The sequence below is a fragment of the Anopheles cruzii genome, chromosome 2 (assembly GCF_943734635.1).
Source record: "Anopheles cruzii chromosome 2, idAnoCruzAS_RS32_06, whole genome shotgun sequence".
Lineage (NCBI taxonomy): Eukaryota > Metazoa > Arthropoda > Insecta > Diptera > Culicidae > Anopheles > Anopheles cruzii.
The window spans coordinates 39450976-39466160 of record NC_069144.1 but is presented as its reverse complement, the minus strand read 5'-3'; the positions used below and the strand labels follow the sequence as shown (position 1 = coordinate 39466160).

The window sequence follows — 15185 nt, the reverse complement described above, 5'->3', positions numbered from 1 at the left end:
ATTGGTTTGAATAACTGACCTATAACACGAATTACAAAATTGAACTTATAGCATTTTTTTTTTATTCGGTCAATGTTTTTGCAACAGTTTTAGGGGAGTTTCTCAACACTTTAAGACATTTCCACTTCGTTTGCTGGAAACTTTAGCTTAATAAGGATCGTATTCGGTGTGGTAATATCGGCAACCATAATCTCTTGTCCTTCTTTCAAACCGAGCTCCGTAAGCGATAATGTTAAGTTGCCTTTAGTAGCTTCTTGGATACTTTTTACTGTTCCCATGTAGAGTGTCTTATTTTTGCCGTCCAACAGAGCGGTCAGACCGGGGCTTTTCATTTGTAGCTCGGGGCTATCGCACAGATGCTGGATAAGATCTTGAAGAGTCATTGAGTTTGGATCCGTTATTTCCACCGATCGCGGAATCTGACTGCATGCCAAACAATCCGGTTTTCTTTCGGCTTCATAAGTGTACGTGTAAATTCCATCGACATCATTAAAAACCATATAGTTGTTCAACGATTCACAGCAGCCGGAAGCTATTTTAAACACTTCCGTGGCACAGCTTGCCGCTATAACGGCATTCGTACTGGCAACGGCAGGAATGATATTCTTCAGTACTCCCTGCACCAACCGGTACGATAGTCCCGTAATGTTGAAGTTATTGGCTCGCTCCTGGGCCTTCTCATACACCCAGGTTACATGGTGTGGATCGTCACCGTCTAAAGCAACATCTCCACCAAATGGGGTTTCTTTGGGCCATTGGATAATTTTCACATACTCGATACAGTGCTCCGGCAGCCTCGGCTTGTTGGCGATAGTGCACAGCGGGTAGTTTACCTGTGGCGGGAATAAATCCAGCGTGCAATCGATGCACGCTGACATTCCCGGCAGTATCACGCGAGCATTGCCTTTGAACCCTTCGGTGCCGCCATCGATCAGCGGAATAATCGACGATTCATCCACCGTGCCATCATCCTTGTAATCCAACATCGATATAAGCATCCCATTGATCCACCGCCGGGCCACGATCGAATCCAAACCACTCACTATTATGTGAAATTGGCGGTAAAACGACGAATCAAAGTCTTGAATTTTGCAAAAGTGCGGCGTCACGACACACCCCGGGACGCGCCCATTGATAAATGTAGCCGCACACTGCGCTTTCGACATGCCGATATCCGTCCGGCGGAACAAAAATTGCCGGTTCAAGTTCGATAACTCAATCGTATCCATGTCGATCACATGAATATCTCGAAATCCCATTAGTGCTAGGTCCTTCAGCAGCTCACATCCTAATCCGCCAGCACCTGGAAGGCAGAGCAACCGTTTTACCGAGACCGACAAGTGCGCCCTGGAACACCGATACTTACCGATAACCAATATTTTGCATGTGTTCAGTAAAAACTCTAGCGTCTCTGACGAAGCGGCGAAATTCGGATTGCAAAACGGACCCGTTCGTTCGAGTATTTTGCGCAAGTGAGTCCAGCGTTTGCTTAAGTGATCGTTATTCTGCGTGGCTACCTCCATTTCGAGTTTATTCGCGAGTTTATTGTTGCAGAATTATTGTTCCTGCACAAACAGATGAGAAATTAGGCCGCAAATTTTCATAAACATACAGTGACAAGCAAGGCAAGCGTTATCAGCCGCCTGTCTGTGCGTTACGCTGAAGCGCGAAAATCGTAACGGCCTCAGTTAGCCGCCGTATTGCACAGTACATTCAAAACGATCGTTATACAGGATGGGACATCGAGTGTTCGGATTTTGAACTACCGATTACTTTTGGGGCTCGAAAACACCACAACGAGTGACTGTTTGGTGCAGATTTTGGTCTGGCGACATCATCGGCCCATGTTTCTTCGAAAATTATGAAGGAGCCGTAACCGTCAATGGCTACCGAGGTTCTTCGGCGAAATTGAAGCGAAATTGAAGCGAAGGCAGCCACAGCCACAATCGATATTTTGTGCCCCGTTTTCGGAAAAAAATAATCAGCAGAAATGTTGGAAAAATTGTGTATATGCAGAAGGTTATCACTTGTGCACGGAGGCTTCATTGCTTCAAACAGGTTTCAAACCGAAGGAGAATTCCACCAGAAACTGTCTTATTTTGCTTTATTTATAAACGCAAAAGAAAAATGTATAAAACACAATACTTATTTAAGCATATCAAAATGCTTTTTCATAATTTTTAAGTGCGCTTCAGATAAGTGAAAGTATTAAAAAACAGTGCAACGAAAGGTATAACAAAGTAATATCAACATCAATGCGATAAGTTTGCGTTATTGTTTTGATAATATTCCGGTTTTGATGACTCCAATTTACGATAAAATGGCAAACGGAGACTTATTGTTTGTTTTAAGAAAGAAGTTTCCTTTTGAAGATGTGGGACATGCGAAACCAAGTGGAACTGGATTTCCTACGCATCCTCCAGTATTAAGAGACAACAAGGAGTTACACTTGATCGCCAGAAGAGATTTCTCGTTTTCGGGGTAGACAGTCTCAGCATAAAGCTCCCAAGCACGTTTGTGTGAACCTTAATAAAGTTACAAAACATATAAAAGAATTAGACAGGGTACTAAAAAATAATTAAGTAAATCATCTACACTACTTACAGGATGGGTCAAGACATCCGGGTTGAACAGATACCACACTGTTAGGAAAAAAGGACGAATGTAAGAATTGGAAGCTACCTTTTCTAGCACTTTCAAAAAACAATTACCCATTCGGATAGAAGTCAGCATCACCTATTGGATCTCTTTTCCCGAGCACTTTAGCGTTCGTGTGAATGATATCTACGAAATCGGCATCACCCCGTTGAATGCCACTCAAGGACTCTCCCTCGTTAAAGCAAGGATTTGCCGGATCCAGACCCGTAATGCGAGGGATCGTTTTGTTGGTCAAAAATTGAAAATGTCTACCGGCACCACCAACAATGTGCGCCCCCAGGCTATGACCTGTGAAAGAGTTCACAATTTCCTTCTTTGGTAATAACCACTTTATCGACGATTACTTACCGACTAAATGTATTTTCTCCAATGGCACATACTTGATCAATCCCTTCAGTCCATCCGCTAATCCCTTTCCAAGATCATTCGTATTGAATGCTGACCAGGTGTAAAGAGTATCTACATACTCCGCAGTGTCGATGACTACAAAGTTCCATCCACCGCGAGCCGCATAAGCTTTGTAGATCGTATCAATCGCACGATTCGGTTCGTTCACATTGGAGGTCCAGCCGGTGACCAAAATGACGGTTTGGAATTTTTTGTTAAAAAGATCGTTTTTCCACAGATCATCGGATTCCAGTAATGGTATTGTAACATTGTCGTCTTCGGTCATTAAAATGTAATTCATATCAGTAATGTTCACTGAATTTTCCGACTCCGTCGCATTCGTCAGTAAGGCCACCGAACCTGTAAAAAGTACGACATTCATTCGACACTTGGAAAGACCGTTAAATATTCCATTGTCTTACATATCTGATTGATCGTAGCAGCGATCGCTTCGGCTGGCAAGCCTATAATAGATTGTTTACCGAACTCCAGCAGTTGTTCTGGCGAAAATAGTTCCGGAACTTTCTCAACCACCCCTTTTGCCGTCTTGGCAGCTACCTTGGCGACGTCTCCCGTTGTTTTAAAAAATCCACCAAAGTCGATTGCACTTACTACTCCACAACAACAGCAATATGCCGCCAACACTACAACGATCGTCAGCTTACTCATCGCTTTAACCGATCTGCGAGAGCGTGAGAACTAGAAACGATACAAAACACTGCAATAACAAAGCAGCATGAGAAACACTACACGGAAAACAAGTTCATTGTTCTTCTTTGTTGTACAGTTAGAATTACTAATCATAAAAAAATTTAATTCGTCTAACATCGTCCTAAAGCGCGCTCTCAAACATGTTCAGTTGCCAAAATACCCTTCAATCTCATCTTTGCCCGATCACGTAACTCCTATTCCATTTCTACTTGTAAATTCACATTGAAATTTTTTTTCACGTTGACTTCATTACGTGTTTGGTTTAGGAGTCTAAGAGGATTTAGCAAATATTTGCATTTAATTTTTTGTGTGGTTTAAGCATTTCGCAGGCAATATTCATTCGCAAATTCAAGTGTTTATACAACTCAAATTATTCTAAGCTCTACCTGAAGTGCTAAGACCGCTCATTTTTGCTTGAATATTGAGGCCGTAATAAGTGTACTTTACAACAAAAGCATTTAACAAAGTGGAACGCAAATGCATTTTTCTCGCAGAATATTTTCATACCTGTTAGAATGTCAATTAATTGTTAAGCTTCCACGTGTTTCAAACTACATTTATTTTAAGACACTGGCTTGAGACAATCAGCCCGAAGCATTATTTAAGATGCCGATTCATATGAATTGCTAATAGCTAAACTCAGCATTGTGGCAAACATCGACTCGACATTGTAATGCCACTCAGGTGGTGAATGAATCAGGTACGTGTTTAAAATCATATATTGTGTCTCCGAAAGATGTTTACTTTCTGTTCCAGTGTATACTACTATTCGGCTGCATTCTCAATCTCAATTTCCCTACATTTCTAAAAAGTTGAACATACCACGTTTCCGCTTGGCACTAAAACACACTAACACGTTATTTGCAGTGGCAAAGAGAAACTGATTCGTCCGATCAGCTTCAATCGAGTTGTCGAATCGAACTAATCTGGGATCTGGCGAATATTATATTTTATAGGCATCGGGAATCCGATTGCGTCTATCGCTCGATACGCCGTGTGGCCAGCGTGGTTATTTCGCTACCGTTCAATGAGATACTGGCGCCAGATACTACACCTCAGGCTCAGGATCGACTTCGCATTGCAAATGTGATGCTCACACAAGCATTGGTGCAACGTGTATGAGTGCTGGCGCAGCGTCCACAACTGGTTGCGGACCGTTTAAAACGTTGTGACGAATCCGTAAATCACTGCAAAGCATGTGCGTAAGCATGGTTGTCCATAGATTAAGATAAAAAATGAAATGTTGCACGCACGTTACCTTGATCATGACCAGTGTCGTCATGCAATCGACTCGTACTTCCGGACGCAGCGGTGCATCTCAAGGAGAGCAAGAATCGCCTTATAACTGGACACTTAAAGTCACTCTGGACGCGCATCACGAAACTGTCTAACATACGAATATGATTAACGAAATATTTGTGAAATTCATCACAGTTGTACATTCCGCATTGTGAAAGCTGTGCAGTTGAAAGATTTTCAATCACAGCGATGCTATTTTAAATAACTAATATTATATCAGCGCTATGAAACTTCCCTCATACCTTTGAATCACCGAAGCAGACGACGGATTTGGCTTGGATATCTAATGCATATTTAACAGGCCAAACATTTTTTTGTTATTTTATCCTCCTTTGTCGACTACTGAATATTGAGCAAGAGGGGCTAAACACACTGTCGTATACGTGCTACGTTTGAGTGAAGACCACCAAAAGTTCTGGTTACCTTAAAAACAACATAAAACATTCGTTGCATCATAGAAATAAATTGTGTTTTCTGCAGGTTTCCATCCGCCCGTCCGCCCAATTTTACTTTACTTGAAGTTTTTACTTTATTTTCGGAATGTCATTATCTTATGCGAAATTTTCATGTTTGTTAAATATGAAATTCTTCAGTGAATCATTCTGTTCTTCATATAACTTTATGCATATTTAACAGGCGATTTTTTTTTTTCAAATGAATGTTTTAAAAATATATTCAAACTAGCAGGCCCGGCGAACTCTGTTTCGCCCCAGAGGCAATGGGCCCCCGGTGATAGGAGCAGTCGGTAACGCTCGTCCCTGTATCGCAGCTGGCCATGGGTTCGATTCCCGATTCCGGCGTTCCAGGGGGGTTGGCGCGGGACTAACAACCCGGCCCGTAAAAACGAACGTTTAGAAAGAGTATCAGAGATTAACATTGTCGCTGGTTGGTGCAGGCTAAAACCGTTCAACGGTCGTTGTCCAATAAGAAGAGAAGCACTTCATTTCGTCAGCTGATCTTGGAATTACTGGCAGTGTTTGGCGGAAATTTCAGGACAGTAAAATCATTGCCCGTCCAAAACATCTCGCAACATGCGCCAAACATCTCGATTATATACGTCATTCAGTTCACGATTTGGCGCTGGCATTCCTAATTGTTAGCTGGTATCTCCTCATTTATCTCAAGATCAGGATTTCTGGAATTGACACGAATTTAACCCTTCATTACTTTTCCCAAACAAACAAAAATCCAAACATTCGAACCCATCTCAAATGAAACACGGTACGGTACAATGGTTGGACACGGTACGGACAATGGACCATTGTAGTGTACCATTGTACGGTACAATTTCACTATTTTTAAGTAAATACTTACTGATAAATGTTTCCCTACGATTAAAATTACTCATCGAAATAAGAAAGTGCTTAAAAATAATGTATTCAATATTATTTCCACGCACGTTAATTTTTTTACGACGCGAAGGATGAAAGGAGATATGAGAGCCGTCGAATTGTCGAACTGCGAGAATTCTGGCCTTTGTCGCTAAACAATTGCTCACAATCGCGAGAATAACTGGAAGCTCTCTTACTCGCTGACAATTTGCCAAACTATTCGGCGTTCGTGAGAGAGAGTGTAAGCATACGCAAGAGAGAGACAATTGCTTGCTGTTTCGCTCTCTGTCTATCGTTTGTCGATGCCGCCTCAGTGGAAGAGATCGCGGCGACCTTATTTGGATGGGGAAAGGGGGCGGGGGGACCTTGCATCAGCGAGAAAGAGAAGCCAACAATTGTTTGCTGTTGCGTGCTCTGTCTGTCCCGTTGCATATGAAAAAAAACACATTGTGCGTATTGTGGCTTCATTGTGACGCGATCGGATTATAAAAAGTATCCTATGTTACCCCCTTGGATCTAAGCTACCTCCACACCAATTTTCAGCCAAATCGGTTCAGCCGTTCTTGAGTTCTGAAAGGAATAACAATAACGCGGTACTCTTTTATATATATAGATTATTGTATCTTATTCAGCCGCCCATCTTTTTGCCGCCGCTTTTTGACAGATCAGCAGACTGTCAAAATTTTGTTTTGTTTTGCAAGTTTTACCTCGTTCTGTGATACAATTTAGAAAGAAATGGCTTCTTTAAGGAGATTATTGAATAACCATTGGCGAAAATGTTTTGTTCAAATGGCCACACCTTTGCACCATAAAACCGTACCCAGCAATACCCGCCTCATGTGTAATTACACATCTCGAGCACGTGAGTCGCAGATTGCATCACTTTACAGGCGTAGTGTTAATCGAATTACTATTTACAGCCTTCTGCTCGGTTCCAGCAGACTCTGCGAAAGAAATAGGACGACTGCAACCTCGGAAAATGAACCTCATATACACATGCAAGGTGTGCAGCCATCGAAACGCACAAATTATCTCCAAACAAGCATACGAAAACGGAGTCGTCATAGTAACATGCGCCGGGTGCAATAACCACCATCTCATAGCCGATAATTTGAACTGGTTCACGGATTTAAACGGAAAACGCAATATCGAAGAAATACTGGCTGAGAAAGGAGAAAAAATCACAAAAATCTTTGAGAAATAAACTTGATTACACGACCAGAAAAACCCATTTCTAATTGCATATATTTCTGCACGAAACAATGCCTTTGAAATAATATTCCTTCGTTCAGTTTCGGGAAGACTCATGCTACCAACTTGAGCGAACGAAATGCACGCACGGTTTTGCCGTCATTTCTTGACAACCACCGGAACGGTCGGGATTTTTTTTTTGGGCGAGTGGCAAGTGAAAAACTGCCGCGTCAAAGCAAAACGTGCGGTGCCATCGTTTGCAATTCCGTTCGGGATATTTTGTCGTCTTTCGCCATCCAGAACTCCGATTTCGAAGGTGCTTTCAATTGCTCGGATACCGTTGCGTAAAGTGTCTGGAAGAGATACATTTGTGCAACCCGTGAAATAGGAACGGTCGCTGTGACAACATGCCTCCAGTTGAGAAACAGGAAGAGGTGGAGAGTACAATCGACGATCCATCCGTCGTCGAGAAGTACAAAGTTGCCGGTGAAATTGTGAATCGTAAGTGTTCGGTTAAAATAAACAGCAGCGGAGGGTTACCGGCAAACGCCCCAATGTCCTGTGTAGCATGGGGATCCTTTCACTCAGTCGTGTTGGAATATAATTCGTGCGTCGAAAACTCTCAGTTATATTTGGAGTTTTGGTGCCCTTTTCTTGTCGGTTGCGCGGCTAATACCCACCACCACATACATATGAACGAGTGATGCTACACAAAGGCACCACACCCGGCTTCCGACACCGGGAAAGCCACGTTTTCTTGAAAATGATATTGATGGCAAATCAACGTGAATGTTCTTATCAGCGATGCCAGATGGCAGCTGAATCTGGTTTCAGTTGGACTTTAGAAATCGGCACTGGTTTTTGTGAGTTGAATGCACGGAACAGCAGCTGGCCCGTGTGTCTATAACCTCCAAAATGTGTAACACACTTTCACCGTGCTTTACATCGTCTTATGCTACAGTTATGCACAAACTTATCCGTGAAGTGCATTGCGTAGCTAAAAAATAAGTAAATACATCTATTATGCTTCATTAATTAACGAGTGCTATTTATCTACTCTTTAGGAACGCTTCTAACAGCGATTCGAGCATGTGTTGTCGGTGCGTCGGCCAAAGCGATTTGCCAGAAGGGTGACAGCATGTTGCTACAGGAAGCCGAGAAGGTAAGTTTCTAATACAATTTCGAGCAATAACCCTCCAAGTTGGGTATAATGTGATCAAAATAACAAACCTATAGAACATAGTTCAATAATAGAAGCCTTTTACGTGACGGTACTCCGTATCCTATTCGTTAAATCGCTTGTTTTTCTCAGCAAATCGCGCTCGCGTTTCGACCGAGAGAAGCGTAAGTTCAAATCTCGCTTTTCTTTATTTGAAAAACAACAAAATAGCATTGTGGGAGAAATATTTCTTCCGGTTTTTCGTGTTGTCCAATGATTAAAACTTCAGTGAAGAGCCAAAAACACTAGATAGTATCTGATTATTCCCGTGATACGCACAATGATATATGAGGGCAACACGATTATTTTTTGTTTTGTATAAAACAAAGTAACTACTAAGTTTTACTTATTTTTGGTTGTGTCGTAGTTTTCCTATAATGTACACCGTATGTTTGGGCTTTTCAGCACTACAAAAATGAAGAAGGTATGAAGAAAGGCGTCGCCTTCCCGACATGCCTGTCGGTGAACAACTGCATCTGTCACTTCTCGCCATCTCGCAACGATCCCGACTACGTGCTGAAAGAGAACGATGTTGTGAAGATTGACCTGGGAGCACATATCGATGGGTTCATTGCAGTAGCGGCTCACACGATCGTGGTTGGTGCAACACCGGAGTTGAAGTGCAAAGGACGATCGGCCGATGTCGTGCTGGCAGCATACTACGCCAGTCAAGCTGCGTTGCGTCTACTGAAGGACGGTAATAGCAACTATGCGATCACGGAGGCAGTGCAGAAGATTGCGTCCGCCTTCGAATGCAAACCGATCGAGGGCATGTTGAGCCATCAGCTGAAGCAGTTCCGGATCGACGGTGAAAAAACCATCATCCAGAATCCATCGATTCCGCAAAAGAAGGAGCACGAGAAGTGCCAGATCGAGAAGTACGAAGTGTACGCCATGGATGTGCTAATCAGCACCGGCCAGGGACTTGGCAAGGAGCTGGACACAAAAGTGTCCATCTACAAAAAAACGGAAGAAAATTACCTGCTCAAGCTGAAATCGTCCCGTGCGTTCTACGCTGAGGCAAGTGGTTCCGCTTTTCATGTCCTAACGAAGATCATGCGAATGTATTAAGTGTGGCTTAAACGGCAGAGTGGTATGTCCTTTTTCTGCGAGAGAAGAAAATATTGATGATGCGGTGGTTCGAATCCCCCCGCCGCCGCAGCACAGTGTATCTCTTCTTGTGCATTGGTGTTTGTTTAATTACCCAATGATGAAAACTAAGCGCTCGAGGGAATGTGTAGGCAAATGGCTTGCGTGTGTTCTTTGCTGAAGTCCATCAAAGCTGTCCAGAAATGCGATGTACGAAGGGGAGAGGTGAATAGAGGGTAATTACACCTTCGGCACCTGCTCGCTCCCCATTACATTCCAATTTTCTGTTTGATTTGGCTCTGATCCTTTCAGTTTAAGACCGCGTGCTTGCCAGAGCATATACAGCCCAATGAGTAGTATCAAGATTATGAGATCTGAGGGTAAAAACAAACACAGAACAATATGGACAAACATGGCCATGTTACGATGCCACATGCAAGTTAAGTTTACAATAGTTTCTCTAATGCATTTATTTTGTTCCGTGTAACAGGTGAAAAAAAAGTACGGGCCAATGCCATTCAATCTGCGCAATTTCGAGGAGGAAGCGAAGGCCAAAATGGGCGTTACCGAGTGTGTAACGCACAAACTGGTGGAACCTTTCCAAGTATTATACGAAAAACACAGTAAGTTATAATTTAAGAATCTTATTTTTTCTGCAAGGAGAATTGCGTACTGCTGTATTAAAAAGTTTTGCGACCAGACACCTTGCTAGAGTATCCTCCACTGATTCTTGAAGCCTCTATTCGGATATTGTGTGTGTCATTCTATATGATTTCCCACATTTATTCGAATTGGTGATATTTCTTGATCCCGATATTTCGAGATTATAATTTAAGGCTCAGACAACATTTTATATTCCAAGACCCACTCTTACTTTGCGCCATGTGGTCGTTTCTAAACACGCTCCTTTCTGCCCCTTTTCAGATGAATTCGTTGCTCAGTTCAAATATACGGTCCTCATTTTGCCGAATGGCTTACAAATTGTTACGGGCTACCCGTTCGAAGCGGCATGCTACGAGAGTGAGCACAGCGTCGAGGACGAGGAGATGAAGAAGCTGCTCGCCACGGACCTGGTTCTGGCGAACAAACATAACCCGTTGATCACTCTTCCCGATGCTTCAGGACTCGGAAAGGACAAGAAAAAGCGGCGCAAGAAAAACAAAAACAAGGCTGCAGCTGCCAGTACCGCCGATAAGGCGGAAGCGGAGAGTGGCGAAGATGAGGAGGATGATGCCCCAACGAAGGCATAACAGCAGACCGATTGACTGTCTTTCCTCATCGATTGCTCTTTATACCGGATAAACACACTTGATGTCGACTCAATTAAAGTTTCATCGCTCGGTGGAAACTCCCTTTGTTTTCTACAAACCCATCAAACAAAACTGCCTTCCTGCGAAAGGATTGCGATTGCGGACGTGATCGTGTCTAAAAATAGCCTGTTGGCAAGGTAGTCGCTCTTAGCGCCATCTCGCGGCGAATTCATCGCCCGTAACAGTTATGGCTCGACTATGGCAACGTAAATTGTTTATAGAAGTATAAAGTCTGCACGAATATCACAAGACTTTTTCGTTTTTCCTTTCGAAATCGTGATTTTTGTGAAAATTCTCGATGTGTGGACTTAAATTTCGCTCTCCTTTCCGAACTGACCTTGTGTTACTTCATTCAATTTTTCAATGTTAATGTTTTTTTCGTTTACTTTTTAGCCGTTTTAAGCTAGTGTTTTTAAAGCATACCTTTGTTTGAAGCATGGAAAGTGCAAACCCCAACTTTGTCACCCTATGTTAACACTTTTTTACAATAAACTCTTTAGTACGTTTCATAAGAAAACGAGTTATGCTTAAGTGGCGATCGGAACCGAAACAGGCAATACTTGAATCCATTACGATAAACATATGTCGATAAGTTGTAATCATTTTTATTAAATCAACAATTAAGTTGATTGTTGACTAAGAACTGTTTACTTTTTAGCCTGCGGTGCTTCAACGGTAGGTGTTGGTTGTGGCTGGGCGTCCAGAGCTTTCTTTATTGCATTCGATCCTTTCATCGCCAACTGTCCAGCGTAGCACGGGATTTTACGGATGAAGTGAATCGTACTCTTCACACCTTCATTATAATAGTGTTTAGTAACAAAACACATCTCGCCGCTGGACGGAAGCGCGGGTACCTGAAATCGAACGCAAACATAGAGTCCCGAACGGAAATATTGTGTCCCCGCGACTCACATCCATGGGAATTTGTTGTTTCAATGACTGCACATGTGGCCGCATTGCGGCGGCGTACCGCTCGTACACCTGTTCCGTGTTTTCATCCCAAATGCCTTCTTTTTTGGTGTAGTAGACGGTACCGCCGGCTATACCAGTTTTAATAGCGAATCTGAAAAGTGAAGTCACAAAGGTTTCGTGTTACTCCTTAAACTGTTTGCAGCTTCTGCCGTTCATACCGAAGCATTTGATTAGCCGCAGATTGACCCTGGCGATGAACTGACTGCGAATTTGATGCGAATTTTTCAAGTTCGCGAACAATTCGTTGCACTATTTTTATTTTACGTAAGTTACACAAAAAATCGCATCTGTCAGTTGACTCTGCTGTTTCGATGACATTAGTTGCGATGAAATAGGGTTAGCCAAACGGAACTACCATTCATCGCGTGGAAGACATAGTTGCAAGATCGTCTTGTGGCAACATTTGGGACAAATAATAAATATAATGCTTTTTCTGAGAGTATCTCTTCGTAGTGCAGATTGATAAAGAAACCAGCGCAGCGTAATTCAGCGAATCTTTCATAATCTTTTCTTTGTTTACGTTCCCTTGAAGTTTTGAACGATACACTGCAAACACCGGTTCAGAAACTGGGTAACTCTGTCAGCCATGATCCGTGGCGAAGAATTGAGTCTGTAGCAAAGCTAAGTCTGTCTTTCAAGGTGTGGTTTTATTTTACCAAGAACTGTTGCATTTGTACCGAAGTTGCATTTCGTAGAGAGTTCATAAGCTGAACTTACCAAAGAGAGCCTGTTTTCGCGCGAGCCTGTGTGTTGTATGTTATTAAGTGTAAACTAAAATGACCGGACGGCTACCAGCCTGTGTGATCGATGTAGGAACTGGGTATGTGTCATCGCGCTCCTGAGAAGAACGATGGTCAATAAACAATCGATTGGCCGCGGTCTCGAACAGCATAAAACGAGAGTGCTGCAAAATCTGTGCGACTTTGCAAAACTCGTTCAGTTTGCAGTGATCTAATTCCAACATGTCACCCCGGGTTGTCTTTTATCTTATCACTAATTGGCCACCCTCTTGGCCCATCACACATACATGCTTACAGCTACACCAAGCTTGGTTTCGCGGCGAACAAGGAACCTCAGTTTATCATTCCTTCCGCAATCGCTATTAAGGAGTCGGCCAAAGTCGGCGACCAGAGTGCACGGCGGGTTACCAAAGGGGTGGAAGATTTGGACTTTTTCATCGGGGACGAAGCATTCGATGCCACCGGGTATTCGGTGAAGGTAGGCTTTGTGATGAATCATCGATGGCGGATGTGGCTCTCCACTGTCCAATAAATTCCTTACAGTATCCGGTGCGCCATGGATTGGTCGAAGATTGGGACTTGATGGAGCGGTTTCTCGAGCAGTGCATCTTCAAATATTTGCGCGCCGAACCAGAGGACCATCACTTTCTGCTGACGGAGCCACCGCTCAACACGCCGGAAAACCGTGAATACACCGCCGAGATCATGTTCGAAACGTTCAACGTCCCAGGCCTTTACATTGCGGTTCAGGCTGTGCTGGCGCTGGCTGCCAGCTGGGCCTCGCGTCCCGTGCAGGAGCGTACCTTAACGGGCATCGTAGTGGACAGTGGTGACGGTGTAACTCACGTCATTCCAGTCGCAGAAGGCTATGTGATTGGATCGTGCATCAAACACATTCCGATTGCGGGCCGCAACATTACCTCCTTCATCCAGAGCTTGCTGCGCGAGCGTGAAGTCGGCATACCGCCTGAGCAAAGTTTGGAAACGGCAAAAGCAATCAAGGAACGTTACTGTTACATCTGCCCCGACATTGCGAAAGAGTTTGCGAAGTACGATTCGGAACCAGCCAAGTGGATGCGCCATTACGAAGGCATAAACGCGATTACCAAGAATCCCTTCGGAGTGGACGTTGGATACGAGCGGTTCCTAGGACCAGAAATTTTTTTCCATCCGGAGTTTTCAAATCCGGACTTTACGACACCCCTGTCGGAGATTGTCGATACGGTCATTCAAAATTGTCCGATCGATGTGCGGCGACCGCTGTACAACAACATCGTTCTTAGTGGCGGATCGACAATGTTCCGCGACTTCGGTATGTTTGGCACACAATGCTAATAGAATGGTGTTGGAATTTATTTTCTGTTTTTTTTTTCATAGGTCGCAGATTGCAGCGCGATATCAAGCGAAGTGTTGACGCACGTTTGAGAATAAGCGAGAACTTGAGTGAAGGAAGAATCAAGGTATTATTCGGCGCACGATCGGTAACACGAACTAAAACTAAAATTACCACTTGAATTTCTCTCTGCAGCCTAAACCGATTGATGTTTCGGTTATCTCCCATCACATGCAACGATACGCCGTTTGGTTTGGTGGTAGCATGCTTGCTTCTACGGTAAGAATGCTGGGTCTAGTTCTTCCTATCACAGACATATAGCGTCTATTTTCTTTCGAAACCCTATCTATTCAGCCGGAGTTCTACCAGGTTTGCCACACCAAAGCCGCTTATGAGGAGTACGGGCCGGGCATCTGTCGTCACAATCCCGTTTTCGGCACCATGACATAGTTCAATTTGCTGCGAGAAAGAGTGCATCGTTGAAGTAACAAAATGAGACACCATAACAAAACAAGGTGCACTTCCGGACACTATGTACCAAACTAATCTGCGATCCGTGGACTACTGAATCCTGATTATGTTCCATCGATTCTTCAATATTCTTAATGAGCTATCGAACATTACATCAGTCAGCTTTGTCGGCATTCATTTGCTTTCAAGAGACTGACGAGAGCAAAAAATGTATTTTAAAACGCGTAATACAAGCAAAAGAGTCAATAGCATAAATTTAAAGTTCAAGTTGGCAGTATTGTACAATTACTATATCTCTCGATCTTTCCTTTGTTGCACAAAACCAGTCGGTTGCGAGTTAATGCTTGTAACCTATCGATGGCGCCGTTTAAATATAGAATCAATTCGGTAATAAAATTACATTACAAAACCCTTGTTTTCTCAGTGTGTTCTTCATGCGCCTCGAGATGGTTTGAAAACCAACGAAATGAACGA

At 43.3% G+C, this 15185-nt stretch overlaps 5 protein-coding genes across 6 annotated transcripts; 2 read left to right on the top strand and 3 right to left on the bottom strand.

Moving 5' to 3' along the window:
* Positions 1-51: 51 nt before the first annotated feature.
* On the bottom strand, positions 52-1551 carry LOC128278340 (nedd8-activating enzyme E1 catalytic subunit). Its single transcript, XM_053017052.1, has 2 exons — positions 1367-1551; positions 52-1303 (listed from the first exon to the last, which is right to left on the bottom strand). Exons 1-2 carry the CDS (start codon positions 1521-1523, stop codon positions 111-113), a joined length of 1350 nt encoding a protein of 449 aa, XP_052873012.1. The 5' UTR covers positions 1524-1551; the 3' UTR covers positions 52-110.
* A 526-nt stretch (positions 1552-2077) lies between these two features.
* LOC128277709 (vitellogenin-1-like) lies at positions 2078-4772 on the bottom strand. 2 transcript variants are annotated; one of them, XM_053016209.1, is made up of 6 exons: positions 4579-4772; positions 3468-3763; positions 3007-3405; positions 2712-2946; positions 2605-2642; positions 2078-2525 (listed from the first exon to the last, which is right to left on the bottom strand). In XM_053016209.1, the coding sequence occupies exons 2-6, from the start codon at positions 3712-3714 to the stop codon at positions 2311-2313; spliced, it is 1134 nt and encodes a 377-aa protein (XP_052872169.1). In that variant the 5' UTR covers positions 3715-3763; positions 4579-4772; the 3' UTR covers positions 2078-2310. The 2 variants fall into 2 exon arrangements, with proteins under 2 accessions (XP_052872169.1, XP_052872170.1); XM_053016210.1 differs by having other exon boundaries at positions 3468-3744.
* Positions 4773-7811: 3039 nt separating this feature from the next.
* LOC128269356 (proliferation-associated protein 2G4) lies at positions 7812-11701 on the top strand. Its single transcript, XM_053006798.1, has 5 exons — positions 7812-8078; positions 8642-8739; positions 9202-9816; positions 10376-10508; positions 10810-11701. Exons 1-5 carry the CDS (start codon positions 7985-7987, stop codon positions 11133-11135), a joined length of 1266 nt encoding a protein of 421 aa, XP_052862758.1. The 5' UTR covers positions 7812-7984; the 3' UTR covers positions 11136-11701.
* A 42-nt stretch (positions 11702-11743) lies between these two features.
* On the bottom strand, positions 11744-12447 carry LOC128269357 (MICOS complex subunit MIC13 homolog QIL1-like). The gene is made up of 3 exons (XM_053006799.1): positions 12326-12447; positions 12108-12258; positions 11744-12049 (listed from the first exon to the last, which is right to left on the bottom strand). The coding sequence occupies exons 1-3, from the start codon at positions 12331-12333 to the stop codon at positions 11843-11845; spliced, it is 366 nt and encodes a 121-aa protein (XP_052862759.1). The 5' UTR covers positions 12334-12447; the 3' UTR covers positions 11744-11842.
* Positions 12448-12781: 334 nt separating this feature from the next.
* LOC128269051 (actin-related protein 3) lies at positions 12782-15072 on the top strand. Its single transcript, XM_053006397.1, has 6 exons — positions 12782-12987; positions 13205-13385; positions 13451-14219; positions 14285-14367; positions 14436-14519; positions 14595-15072. Exons 1-6 carry the CDS (start codon positions 12944-12946, stop codon positions 14688-14690), a joined length of 1257 nt encoding a protein of 418 aa, XP_052862357.1. The 5' UTR covers positions 12782-12943; the 3' UTR covers positions 14691-15072.
* Positions 15073-15185: the final 113 nt, after the last annotated feature.

Bases quoted from the DNA above. Each gene is read 5' to 3' on its own strand.
- LOC128269356 (XM_053006798.1), top strand. From the start codon at position 7,985: ATGCCTCCAGTTGAGAAACAGGAAGAGGTGGAGAGTACAATCGACGAT. The intron at 8,079-8,641 runs GTAAGTGTTCGG...TCTACTCTTTAG, and splicing joins TGCCGGTGAAATTGTGAATC to GAACGCTTCTAACAGCGATT. The intron at 8,740-9,201 runs GTAAGTTTCTAA...TGGGCTTTTCAG, and splicing joins TGCTACAGGAAGCCGAGAAG to CACTACAAAAATGAAGAAGG.
- LOC128269051 (XM_053006397.1), top strand. From the start codon at position 12,944: ATGACCGGACGGCTACCAGCCTGTGTGATCGATGTAGGAACTGG. The intron at 12,988-13,204 runs GTATGTGTCATC...ACATGCTTACAG, and splicing joins GTGATCGATGTAGGAACTGG to CTACACCAAGCTTGGTTTCG. The intron at 14,520-14,594 runs GTAAGAATGCTG...CTATCTATTCAG, and splicing joins GTAGCATGCTTGCTTCTACG to CCGGAGTTCTACCAGGTTTG.
- LOC128269357 (XM_053006799.1), bottom strand. The intron at 12,050-12,107 runs GTGAGTCGCGGG...GTTCGATTTCAG, and splicing joins AACAACAAATTCCCATGGAT to GTACCCGCGCTTCCGTCCAG.
- LOC128277709 (XM_053016209.1), bottom strand. From the start codon at position 3,714: ATGAGTAAGCTGACGATCGTTGTAGTGTTGGCGGCATATTGCTGTTGT. The intron at 2,643-2,711 runs GTAATTGTTTTT...TTTTCCTAACAG, and splicing joins GCTGACTTCTATCCGAATGG to TGTGGTATCTGTTCAACCCG. The intron at 2,526-2,604 runs GTAAGTAGTGTA...AACTTTATTAAG, and splicing joins CGGATGTCTTGACCCATCCT to GTTCACACAAACGTGCTTGG.
- LOC128278340 (XM_053017052.1), bottom strand. From the start codon at position 1,523: ATGGAGGTAGCCACGCAGAATAACGATCACTTAAGCAAACGCTGGACT. The intron at 1,304-1,366 runs GTAAGTATCGGT...TCTGCCTTCCAG, and splicing joins ATGCAAAATATTGGTTATCG to GTGCTGGCGGATTAGGATGT.